General features: G+C 42.8%; 1 protein-coding gene across 1 annotated transcript; it reads right to left on the bottom strand.

Moving 5' to 3' along the window:
- Positions 1 to 1,530: 1,530 nt before the first annotated feature.
- On the bottom strand, positions 1,531 to 5,687 carry LOC110509112 (uncharacterized). The gene is made up of 5 exons (XM_021590081.3): positions 5,214 to 5,687; positions 5,095 to 5,120; positions 4,131 to 4,202; positions 3,922 to 3,992; positions 1,531 to 3,426 (listed from the first exon to the last, which is right to left on the bottom strand). Exons 1-5 carry the CDS (start codon positions 5,278 to 5,280, stop codon positions 2,358 to 2,360), a joined length of 1,305 nt encoding a protein of 434 aa, XP_021445756.3. The 5' UTR covers positions 5,281 to 5,687; the 3' UTR covers positions 1,531 to 2,357.
- Positions 5,688 to 13,308: the final 7,621 nt, after the last annotated feature.

Below are 13,308 nucleotides of genomic sequence, written 5' to 3'. Positions count from 1 at the left end.
TTGTTACCGCAATGAGTCAGTATTACACGTTGTTACCGTAATGAGTCACTATTACACGTTGTTACCGCAATGAGTCACTATTACACGTTGTTACCGCAATGAGTCAGTATTACACGTTGTTATCGTAATGAGTCACTATTACACGTTGTTACCGTAATGAGTCACTATTACACGTTGTTATCGTAATGAGTCACTATTACACGTTGTTACCGCAATGAGTCACTATTACACGTTGTTACCGTAATGAGTCACTATTACACGTTGTTACCGTAATGAGTCGGCGTTAGACACGTTGTTATCGTAATGAGTCAGTATTACACGTTGTTACCGCAATGAGTCACTATTACACGTTGTTACCGCAATGAGTCACTATTACACGTTGTTACCGCAATGAGTCAGTATTACACATTGTTATCGTAATGAGTCACTATTACACGTTGTTACCGTAATGAGTCACTATTACACGTTGTTATCGTAATGAGTCACTATTACACGTTGTTACCGCAATGAGTCACTATTACACGTTGTTACCGTAATGAGTCACTATTACACGTTGTTACCGTAATGAGTCGGCGTTAGACACGTTGTTATCGTAATGAGTCAGTATTACACGTTGTTACCGCAATGAGTCAGTATTACACGTTGTTACCGCAATGAGTCACTATTACACGTTGTTACCGCAATGAGTCACTATTACACGTTGTTACCGCAATGAGTCACTATTACACGTTGTTACCGCAATGAGTCACTATTACACGTTGTTACCGCAATGAGTCACTATTACACGTTGTTACCGCAATGAGTCACTATTACACGTTGTTACCGCAATGAGTCACTATTACACGTTGTTACCGCAATGAGTCACTATTACACGTTGTTACCGCAATGAGTCACTATTACACGTTGTTACCGCAATGAGTCAGTATTACACGTTGTTACCGCAATGAGTCAGTATTACACGTTGTTACCGCAATGAGTCACTATTACACGTTGTTACCGCAATGAGTCACTATTACACGTTGTTATCGCAATGAGTCACTATTACACGTTGTTACCGCAATGAGTCACTATTACACGTTGTTATCGTAATGAGTCACTATTACACGTTGTTATCGTAATGAGTCACTATTACACGTTGTTATCGTAATGAGTCACTATTACACGTTGTTATCGTAATGAGTCAGTATTACACGTTGTTATCGTAATGAGTCAGTATTACACGTTGTTACCGTAATGAGTCAGTATTACACGTTGTTATCGTAATGAGTCAGTATTAGACACATTGGGTGAGATTTTGGACCCATTAGACTGAGATTTGTTCATGAACTCTAATGTTTTGCCGATGGATTCTGAGAAAGTATATGGAAATCATGATAAATTGTATTTAGTTCGATTGAACTTTGGTTATAATGTGGCTAAATCTATGCCAAAGTGACCAACAATAAAGGTAATACTTTTTCTTGTTATTGATTAAAAATGGCCAGATTCATGTTATCACTGGTAACATTGCAATTTTGTGTTTTGTTTTTCAGGGTAAGTCAGAACTTCTCTTCCCTGCTTTGGTTCCTTCAGTCTCCTCTTTCTGCTTTGGTGCCCATGTAAGACTGGAGACCAGGGGAAGATGTTCAACGAATGAGCCCCCGTGGATATTTCTCAAATAGAAAACGTTAAAACAGAAATTTATATTTTTTTAATGTTATGTAACACATTTGTCTACATCCTTCACTTTATTCAATGTAATCTTGTACACTACTGTTTCCTTATGATATAACATCAATGTGCATGCGCCGTCCTTAATTGAGAACATGTGTTCATTTTTCCATTTGGCATATTAATATAATAAACATAGACACAGACTATCGGAAGATTTTGAGTTTCTTTGGTAACAGTTTACTTGGACGCTGCCATAGCCTACATTAATCGTGTTGCCATAATGACAAGATGTCACAAAAACAATCATGACTTAGCCTGTCTGCTTAATGACAACTGACTTAAAACAAACATGACCCAACCATGGTTTGAATTTAAGGGGTGCTAGAATATGAACTTAAACATCAGTGTGGACACCCCAAAGAGTGTGTATAATTTGAACCCTGAACAAAGTGTTATTTAGGCATGCTAATTCCCACTAGTCAACTAGCTTCCAGTACCTACGTAGATAACATTGCCTGAACTTTGACATGTTATATCGTCATGACACCAAAGGGTTCAGGTAAGGTCTAACGAGATATTTTGTACATTCATTGACTGGTACACTAGTTCACTTAGCTGTCATGTTCTACTTTGTGCAGCGATCAGTAACACCCTGTCAAAGGAAAAGGCTTTCTAAATGCACAGTCTGTGTAATCACCAATGTGTTAAGCTTTTCTCAAGTCCCTGGCTTTAGTTCTCTTTGCAGAGCTTGGTGGTGACATTCTGTGGGAGGTCAATGTACCTTTCTTGCTAGCTTTGGCTTTTCTGATTTTGGTGCAACCTGTAGGTTTTGGTGTTGATCCCTCACCCCAAGCCTGGACCTGGACAAGGGTCTCTGTCCTGTTTAGTTTGGCTGAGCTGGAACAGGGCCTCTTAAATACTGTATGTGGCCTTGCACCCACCCTGATGCGATTCTGTTTGTAAGGAGCACAAGTCGGCCTAGTGCGTGAGTCTCGAGACAGGCTCAGTTCCTTAACACTGGACACAACTGAATCTGCTTTCCTCAAGCGAGAAGTGCTCCTGGTCAAGCTGATGGCCGTAGCCGGCCGACACCGGCCCGTTTTGGTCAGCTCTCGCTGTACTGTGGCCGCCTGCAGATCCTCCATCTCAGATAGTCTGCTTACGATGGCAACCAATGAAGGCTCTCGCATGTGCAGGCTCTGGCGACTTTCCCAATCGGCCGTGCTGGGCAGACTACGGGTCAGATCCAGCACTTTCAGAGATGCTGGGAGCACCTCCGCAAATGGTGACTGTGCCTCCGACGACTCCGAGAAGTGCAAGTCGGAGTCCAGGTCTAAGTCGAAAGGTTCAGGCCTCAACCGGAGCTCTACTTCGGGCGTGACCCACTCGTGGGCCTGGGCGCCCCCTTTCTCTTGGTCGGATAGATCGCTGGCGTCAGAGTGGATGTCTGCCGGTGTGCTGCTACCGTTTCTCTTTGACCCATCGGTGCTGGTTCCTGACCCAAGCCCTGCTCTGTCATTCATTGGGCCCCAACAGTAGAATGTCTTTACCCTCCTCTCCCCATTGCCCCTTCTCCTGTCCCTCGAATTGACAGTGTAAGCTGCCTGGACAGGTGTGATTTTCAACAGAGACTCACTGGAGCTTGTGTCCCGGCCCTCCCCTTGGTTATGTTTGGTGAAACTCGGGTGCCGTAGCCTGCTGTTGAGATGATGGATGTTGATTGTTGGACGTCTGTGGATCATCCTGAACTGGGCTCTCTGTGATTGGCTCTGGCTAAAGATAAGAGGGAATAAAAATAAGTAGTATGGCGATCTTAATAAATAATGACATAATAGTGGATTGACTATAGCCACAGTAAATGCTAAATGATGTTTGGTTATATTTTGAGTGGAATATTCCTTTTTGATAATCAAGAAATGGGGGTGAAGTAACCTAATATTTGAGTTTGGATACACAAAAAAAAATCTAACGTTTTTTTTTTATTGATTCCAATGAAAAGCTAGTCAATTTAAAGTTCGGTATTTTGGCGACGGCAGAACAAACATGACACCAAATTCTGTCAGACGGGCTGGCGTACATTTCTGATTGATTTTCCCTCCATCAAGGTAATGGCTGGCCCATTGTTTAATATCCCATTGTCCTCTATACAGGTGACTGGTCTACAGAGGGGTAATATTCCCACACTGAAGATCTCATTCAGCCCGTGAATAGCCCAGCTGTCACCAAGTTAGGGTAGTAAGCAGGCATTTAAAATATCGGTCTACTTACACTGATGTAGACTCTGATGGGCCATGGCAGGTGGTCAGGTAGATACTTGAATTGAGTGTTGATGGAAATATCTAAGAAATTAAAAAAGATGATTGTATTAAATTAATTTTAAAGTCATTTGTATTATTGAAGACATTAAAAACAACAGTACGCTTAAAGCAAAGGAATTTGTTGCTCTGAACTATAGTAAGTACTTTTACAGTTATCACCTTCTGTGCTCTGACGCCACTTGACATGTCCAAGTCCTCAAGTTGACGAATCAGATGAGAGATATAGACGTCCTGTGGGCAATAAACAGTTCATTAATTATTTTCTTAATTAAAGCTGACGGTTGGTTAGACTTTGTCCATTTGAATTCGGGAGCAAGATCTGAGAAATAATAACTATTCATTCTTATTGTTTTATAAAGCCCTACTTTAAATATGAGATTAGCATTAGATAAGTTTGGACAGCTGTTGTGCAATAGAAAAAGCATGTTAAAGTAAAGACTGACATATTATACAAGTTTTAATTAAGGTCTCCAATGAGTTTTTCTCTAATAAAACCATGTGATCTTTTTCCCCATTTAGCTGAATATGCAATGGGGGAAGTTTCTCAAGGCAATGTACCTATCTATATAGGTTATGGAAAGCTATAATCAAACTTTAGTAGCACTGCATTAACCTAGAAGGTAGGTATAATGACATAGTCAAATTGTAATTACACAAAGTATGACATCATTTGTTTTTCTTTTGGTAGCCTTTACCAGTAGGTCAATGAAAAGTATACATAGGCTACAAACAGCTCTTATGTTTACAGGTGCACGGAGAGAGAACAAATATATAAATAAAATGGAAAGTCCATCACACTGATGTTGGATGCTCCACAAACTAAGATAGCACACCACCGTTTCAGTCAAGAGACCTTTATTGGTCTTTGGATCTAAACATTTGTGAGATCCCTTTAATTGTTTGTGGAGCATCCCATACCTTTATTTATATATACATATATATATATATATTACTGGCAACATTTTGGCTACCAGTTTGCATCCTAATTTTGCTCGCTAATTGTTAGCACACTGAGAAAATGCTTATCAGAATGAAGATTTAATTGTTTAAGATTAACGTTACACTGCCTTTAATTTGCTTTATTGAAAAAGCGGTGTGATGAGCCTGTTTTTTTGTCACTCACCTGGTGTATTTGGCCAGATACAGCTCCTAGAAAAATGAAAGAGCAACATTTCAGTTAAGACGGGCATAAGTCGGGTGAAAATAATTATTTTATAAAAAATAAAGATAGGTTTAACCTACCTGGCGTCGAGAGATGCGTCTCCGCTAAACCGTGCCTACGAGCTGTTGACATGTACCGGTTTGACATGTTGAGGTTCGGCGTTTTGTCGGACTCTTGCCGTTTGATAATTGCAGTGAAACTGTTGGATTCCAGACGTCGTTAATATTTATTTGGACATGCACTTGACACGGACATGGTCAGATATCCCTCTTTCTCTCCGTTATCATTTTACAACACAGTAAATCAATTCATATCTCTCTACCTGTAACAATAGGAGCTCGTTTTCTCTACTACACTCTCTGTCCTCGTAGCGTCATAGGTGTAGCCTATTGACTTGTATTTCCCGAAAGATTTAGCCAGCTACAATGTTACAACGCGTGCCCAAAAGTTATCTTAAATGATCTAAGATTTGTGTTTTGTCTTTCTGTCATATGCGACACAGATGGGCTCCATTAGCTTGCTTCATGTCTCAAAAACGAAAATGGTGACTGAAACCATGGTAACACATGAACTATGGTAACTTCCCAGTCCTGGAAATGTAGCCTGTTTACTCCAGCCTCAAATAGATTAAAACCCCATAGGTGGTGTTGGAGGGCAAGTAGGAGCCACCCTTTCCTCTGCTCTAAAAAAATATATATCCCAAATGCCCCATGGCAATGATTGGGGACATTGCCCTGTGTAGGGTTCTGTCTTTCGAATTGAGACGTTAAACGGGTGTCCTGACTCTCTGTGATCACTAAAGATCCCATGGCACTTATAGTAAGAGTAGGGGTGTTAACCCCGGTGTCCTGGCTAAATTCCCAAATCTGGCCCTCATGCCATCACGGTCAGCTAGTCATCCCCAGTTTACAATTGGCTCATTCATCCCCCCTCCTCTCCCCTGTAAATATTCCCCAGGTCATTGCTGTAAATGAGAATGTGTTCTCAGTCAATTTACCTGGTAAAATAAGGATAAAATAAAACAAAGATATAAAGATAGTTGTGTGGCTAAACGGAATAGCCTATCTATACATTTTTCACATTTGTGTTTTTCTTCAGAAATGAATGAGTAGAATCCTTAATGAAATTACGTTAAAGCGGACTGTGTTTTGATGAAAAGCTTAGGGATGAGCATGGAGATTTTTTAAATTATTATTATTTAAAAAAAAAACATTTTAGTAATTTAGCAGACAGTCTTATCCAGAGCAATTTACAGTAGCAATTAGGGCTAAGTGCCTTGCGCAAGGGCACATTGACAGATTTTTTCACCTAGTCGACCAAGGGGATTTGTTACGGTCCCCAGTTTCTGTGTTGTTTTGCGGTTTGTATGTGTTTGTATGTGTGTATTTCAGGAAATGGCTTTCTGGATTCTAAGCAGCTTATTTGTCGGCCCCTTGATGATTGGAGCTCTGTGTGTCCTGTGTCTTGTCAGAGGAAACAGCCGTTTTCAATTACAAACTCCTTCTGCAGCTTGAAAAGCCAGTGTTCCTTTGTTAGGAGAGAGAGCTTATTTGTGTGTCCTGTGTTTTGTTCTGTGTAATTTGTTGTAAAGTGTTTTGTAGCCGGTCCTGCAGAGGTACGTTTATGTCAAAAGGACTGGTTTTGATTATTAAAATTACTCACTTTACGTTAGTAATTATTCAGTTTTTGTTCCCGGGGGGGAAGGTGAAGGCACCTTAAGAGTGCTTAGGCAAGAGGCCTGCGGGCATACATATGTACTATGTACTCTGTCTATGCACACTAGGTAAGACCTGGGTGGACCACCTGTATTTTGGTTAGCGCGCCAGGTGGCATTAAGAATAGGTAAGATAAGAGAGGGGGCTCTTTTACATTCTTTGCTTTGGTTCCATCCAGCCCATTTTCCCCCAAATTACTGTGTAAAGGAAGAATAAATTCCCTGTTAAAGGTAATATTCTCATCCTCTGTCATCTTGGGAGTTGAGTGTAGCGGGGTGTTGCGTTCCCTCCAAGAGGCGTACGTAACATGATTCAAATCATCAACCTTTCAGTTATTGGCCCAATGCTCTTAACTGCTAAGATACCTGCCACTCAAATTCATAGACTGCTATGGATGCAGAACTGACCATCCATGATATCAAAATGATACTTTTAACCATGTGTTGAGGCTATAGCCTACAGTGTTTGTTGACATTTATATTTACAATATACATTTTTTTTAACAAATCAAAAACTGAAAAATTGGGCGTGCAAAATTATTCAGCCCCCTTAAGTTAATACTTTGTAGCGCCACCTTTTGCTGCGATTACAGCTGTAAGTCGCTTGGGGTATGTCTCTATCAGTTTTGCACATCGAGAGACTGACATTTTTTCCCATTCCTCCTTGCAAAACAGCTCGAGCTCAGTGAGGTTGGATGGAGAGCATTTGTGAACAGCAGTTTTCAGTTCTTTCCACAGATTCTCGATTGGATTCAGGTCTGGACTTTGACTTGGCCATTCTAACACCTGGATATGTTTATTTTTGAACCATTACATTGTAGATTTTGCTTTATGTTTTGGATCATTGTCTTGTTGGAAGACAAATCTCCGTCCCAGTCTCAGGTCTTTTGCAGACTCCATCAGGTTTTCTTCCAGAATGGTCCTGTATTTGGCTCCATCCATCTTCCCATCAATTTTAACCATCTTCCCTGTCCCTGCTGAGGAAAAGCAGGCCCAAACCATGATGTTGCCACCACCATGTTTGACAGTGGGGATGGTGTGTTCAAGGTGATGAGCTGTGTTGCTTTTATGCCAAACATAACGTCTTGCATTGTTGCAAAAAAGTTCAATTTTGGTTTCATCTGACCAGAGCACCTTCTTCCACATGTTTGGTGTGTCTCCCAGGTGGCTTGTGGCAAACTTTAAACAACACTTTTTATGGATATCTTTAAGAAATGTCCTTCTTCTTGCCACTCTTCCATAAAGGCCAGATTTGTGCAATATACGACTGATTGTTGTCCTATGGACAGAGTCTCCCACCTCAGCTGTAGATCTCTGCAGTTCATCCAGAGTGATCATGGGCCTCTTGGCTGCATCTCTGATCAGTCTTCTCCTTGTATGAGCTGAAAGTTTAGAGGGACGGCCAGGTCTTGGTAGATTTGCAGTGGTCTGATACTCCTTCCATTTCAATATTATCGCTTGCACAGTGCTCCTTGGGATGTTTAAAGCTTGGGAAATCTTTTTGTATCCAAATCTGGCTTTAAACTTCTTCACAACAATATCTCGGACCTGCCTGGTGTGTTCCTTGTTCTTCATGATGCTCTCTGCGCTTTTAACGGACCTCTGAGACTATCACAGTGCAGGTGCATTTATACGGTGACTTGATTACACACAGGTGGATTGTATTTATCATCATTAGTCATTTAGGTCAACATTGGATCATTCAGAGATCCTCACTGAACTTCTGGAGAGAGTTTGCTGCACTGAAAGTAAAGGGGCTGAATAATTTTGCACGCCCAATTTTTCAGTTTTTGATTTGTTAAAAAAGTTTGAAATATCCAATAAATGTTGTTCCACTTCATGATTGTGTCCCACTTGTTGTTGATTCTTCACAAAAAAATACAGTTTTATATCTTTATGTTTGAAGCCTGAAATGTGGCAAAAGGTCGCAAAGTTCAAGGGGGCCGAATACTTTCGCAAGGAACTGTAGATACTTTGGTACCTGTTTCCTCCAGCATCTTCACAAGATCCTTTGCTGTTGTTCTGGGATTGATTTGCACTTTTCGCACCAAAGTATGTTCATCTCTAGGAGACAGAACACGTCTCCTTCCTGAGATGTATGGCTGTGTGGTCCCATGGTGTTTATTCTCACGTACTATTGTTTGTACAGATGAACGTGGTACCTTCAGGCGTTTGGAATTTGCTCCCAAGGATGAACCAGACTTGTGGAGGTCTACATTTTTTTCTGAGGTCTTGGCTGATTTGGTTTTCCCATGATGTCAAGCAAAGAGGCACTGAGTTTGAAGGTAGGCCTTGAAATACATCCACAGGTACAACTCCAATTGACTCAAATGATGTCAATTAGCCTATCAGAAGCTTCTAAAGCCATGACATAATTTTCTGGAATTTTCCAAGCTGTATAAAGGCACAGTCAACTTAGTGTATGTAAACTTCTAACCCACTGGAATTGTGATTTAGTGAAATAATCTGTCTGTACACAAATGTTGGAAAAATGACTTGTGTCATGCACAAAGTAGATGTCCTTATCGACTTGCCAAAACTATAGTTTGTTAACAAGAAATTTGTGGAGTGGTTGAAAAACGAGTTTTAATGACTCCAACCTAAGTGTTTGTAAACTTCCGACTTCAACTGTATCTGGCATTATTCATCTCATATGTATATACTGTATTGTATACTATTCTACAGTATCTTAGTCACTTAATACTGTTAACATATCTTTCATTACTCGTCTCATTTTTTTATTTCACCTTTATTTAACCAGGTAGGCTAGTTGAGAACAAGTTCTCATTTGCAACTGCGACCTGGCCAAGATAAAGCATAGCAGTGTGAACAGACAACAACACTGTAAGGGTTTTCCTCCTCTTCGTCTGAAGAGGAGGTGTAGCACGGATCGGACCAAAACGCAGCGTGGTAAGTGTCCATATCGTTTTTAATAACAAAAACACTGAACACTATGAAATACAAAAACAATAAACAAATACGTGAAATGACAAAACCGAAACAGTACCGTGTGGTGAAAAACACAGACACGGAAACAAACACCCACAAATACACAGTGCAACCCAGGCTACCTAAGTATGATCCTCAATCAGAGACAACTAACGACACCTGCCTCTGATTGAGAACCATACTAGGCCGAAACATAGAAATCCCAAAATCATAGAAAATCAAACATAGACTGCCCTCCCCAACTCACGCCCTGACCATACTAAATAACGACAAAACAAAGGAAATAAAGGTCAGAACGTGACAAACACAGAGTTACACATGGAGTAAACAATAAACAAGTCAATAACATAGTAGGAAAAAAAGAATCTATATACATTGTGTGCAAAAGGTATGAGGAGGTAGGCAATAAATAGGCCATAGGAGTGAATAATTACAATTTAGCAGATTAACACTGGAGTGATAAATGATCAGATGAACATGCGCAGGTAGAGATACTGGTGTGAAAAAAGGGCAGAAAAGTAAATAAATAAAAACAGTATGGGGATGAGGTAGGTAAATTCGGTGGGCTATATACCGATGGACTATGTACAGCTGCAGCGATCGGTTAGCTGCTCAGATAGCAGATGTTTAAAGTTGGTGAGGGAGATAAAAGTCTCCAACTTCAGAGATTTTTGCAATTCGTTCCAGTCGCAGGCAGCAGAGAACTGGAAGGAAAGGCGGCCAAATTAGGTTTTGGCTTTAGGGATGATCAGTGAGATACACCTGCTTGTCCGCGTGCAAGTGAACTGAGATAAGGCGGAGCTTTACCTAACATAGACTTGTAGATGACCTGGAGCCAGTGGGTCTGGCGACGAATATGTAGCGAACATCTGCTATCTGGATTTGGGTAAAGGAGAAGCTGGAGGCGAGTAGCTGCGGGGGGGGTGGAGCTGTTGGCCTAGGTTGTAGCCAGGAGAAAGGCATGGCCAGCCTTTGAGAAATGCTTGTTGAAGTTTTCGATTATCACGGATTTACCTAGCCTCAGTGCAGTGGGCAGCTGGGAGGAGGTGCTCTCTTTTTTTTTTCTTCCCGTTTTCTCCCCAATTTCGTGGTATCCAAGTATCCTCACTGCTTCTTAACACAGCGCGCATCCAACCTGGAAGCCAGCCGCACCAATGTGTCGGAGGAAACACTGTGCACCTGGCAACCTTGGTTGGCGCGCACTGCGCCTGGCCCGCCACAGGAGTCGCTGGTGCGTAATGAGACAAGGATATCCCTACCGGCCAACCCCTCCCTAACCCAGACGACGCTAAGCCAATTGTGCATCGCCCCAAGGACCGCCCGGTCGCGGCCGGTTACGACAGAGCCTGGGCGCGAACCCAGAGTCTCTGGTGGCACAGCTGGCGCTGCAGTACAGCGCCCTTAACCACTGCGCCACCCGGGTGGCCGGAAATTACTTTTAAAGAATGACCAGGCATCCTCAACTGACGGGATGAGGTCAATATCCTTCCAGGATACCTGGGCCAGGTCGATTAGAAAGGCCTGCTAGCAGAAGTGTCTTAGGGAGCGTTTGACAGTGATGAGGGGTGGTCGTTTGACCGCGGACCCATGGCGGATACAGGCTATGAGGCAGTGATCGCTGAGATCCTGATTGAAAACAGCAGAGGTGTATTTGGAGGGCAAGTTGGTCAGGATTATATCAATTAGGGTGCCCATGTTTACGGATTTAAGGTTGTACCTGGTGGGTTCCTTGATGATTTGTGTGAGATTGAGGGCATCTAGCATAGATTGTAGGACTGCCGGGGTGTTAAGCATATCACAGTTTAGGTCACCTAACAGAACAAACTCTGAAGCTAGATGGGGGGCGATCAATTCACAGATGGTGTCCAGGGCACAGCTGGGAGCTGAGGGGGGTCGGTAGCAGGCGGCAACAGTGAGAGACTTATTTCTGGAGAGATTAATTTTTAAAATTAGAAGTTCGAACTGTTTGGGCATAGACCTGGAAAGTATGACAGAACTTTGCAGGCTATCTCTGCAGTAGATTGCAACTCCTCCCCCTTTGGCAGTTCTATCTTGACGGAAAGTGTTATAGTTGGGTATGGAAATCTCAGGATTTTTGGTGGCCTTCCTAAGCCAGGATTCAGACACGGCAAGAACATCAGGGTTGGCAGAGTGTGCTAAAGCAGTGAGTAAAACAAACTTAGGGAGGAGGCTTTTGATGTTGACATGCATGAAACCAAGGCTTTTTCAATCACAGTAGTCAACAAATGAGGGTGCCTGGGGACATGCAGGGCCTGGGTTTACCTCCACATCACCCGAGGAACAGAGGAGGAGTAGGATGAGGGTGCGGCTAAAGGCTATCAAAACTGGTCACCTAGAGCGTTGGGGACAAGGAATAAAAGGAGCAGATTTATGGCCGTGGTAGAATATATTCAGGGCATAATGTGCAGACAGGGTTATGGTGGGGTGCGGGTACAGCGGAGGGAAGCCCAGGCAATGGGTGATGATAAGAGAGGTTGTATCTCTGGACATGCTGGTTATAATGGGTGAGGTCACCGCATGTGTGGGAGGTGAGACAAAGGAGGTATCAGAGGTGTGAGAAGTGGAACTAGGGGCTCCATTGTAAACTAAAACAATGATAACTAACCTGAACAACAGTACAGAAGGCATATTGATATTTGAGAGAGACATACAGCAAGGCATAAAGTAATCGCAGGTCTTGATTGGGAGAGCTCGCTAAAACAACAGGTGAGACAACAACAGCTAGTCAGCTAACACAACAACAGCAGGTAAAATGGCGATGACTAGGCAGAGAGGTTCGGATTAACTACACACAGAGCCTGAGTTTGCGGCTGGGGCCGACAGATAAAACATAAATAAACAGAATGGAGTACCGTGATTAATGGACAGTCCAGCAGGCATCAGCTATGTAGCCAAGTGATCATAGTGTCCATGGGGCAGCAGTAGATGGAACAGGGAAGCCGCCACTACGTTAGCACGCGGGCGACACAACGTTTAAAGTTAGTAGCCCGGGGGTGGTCTGCTCAGACGGAGGCTGGTTGAAGGCACAGCAGATGGAGTATTCGTCGGCAGACCAGTCGTGGTGGTGCGGCGGGGGGCCGTGTCGACAGAGAATCCAAGCCAGATGGCGAAAGAGGTATTTGTTTGCTAGCAGGGAGATGTGCCTGATCACGGCTAACTGGTGCTAGCTTCGTGGCAGTGGCGTTAGCCAAGGTCCAGAGTTTACAGCAAGGATGCGGTGGAGTATTGGGCTCTACCCGTGTATGAGTGGGGTTCGGGTGAACAGCTGGGTAGGCCGGGAGGTGGGCCTCAGGGATAGCTTCGGCACTGGGTCCAAGCTAGCTGTGAAGATCAGAAGTAGTGGTCCAGGGATTACGGCAGGAATCCGGCGTTGTTGTGGAGAGACAGTTTGATACTGGTAGACTGGCGAGTATTATCCAGGCTAAAAACAGGGCTGGCTGTGCAGAAGGTAAACGCCGCTAGCAGTGGCTAACTATGACTAAACAGCTTGT

This window comes from Oncorhynchus mykiss, chromosome 28 (assembly GCF_057628025.1).
Source record: "Oncorhynchus mykiss isolate SJ-2025 chromosome 28, ASM5762802v1, whole genome shotgun sequence".
In the NCBI taxonomy this organism is placed as follows: Eukaryota; Metazoa; Chordata; class Actinopteri; order Salmoniformes; family Salmonidae; genus Oncorhynchus; species Oncorhynchus mykiss.
The sequence above is the reverse complement of the archived record's forward strand: the minus strand, read 5'-3'. Positions and strand labels throughout refer to the sequence as shown.

Coding starts and splice junctions, on each gene's coding strand:
- LOC110509112 (XM_021590081.3), bottom strand. CDS start 5,280: ATGTCAAACCGGTACATGTCAACAGCTCGTAGGCACGGTTTAGCGGAG. Junction 5,121..5,213: donor GACGCATCTCTCGACGCCAG/GTAGGTTAAACC, acceptor TCATTTTTCTAG/GAGCTGTATCTGGCCAAATA. Junction 3,993..4,130: donor GTGGCGTCAGAGCACAGAAG/GTGATAACTGTA, acceptor TTAATTTCTTAG/ATATTTCCATCAACACTCAA.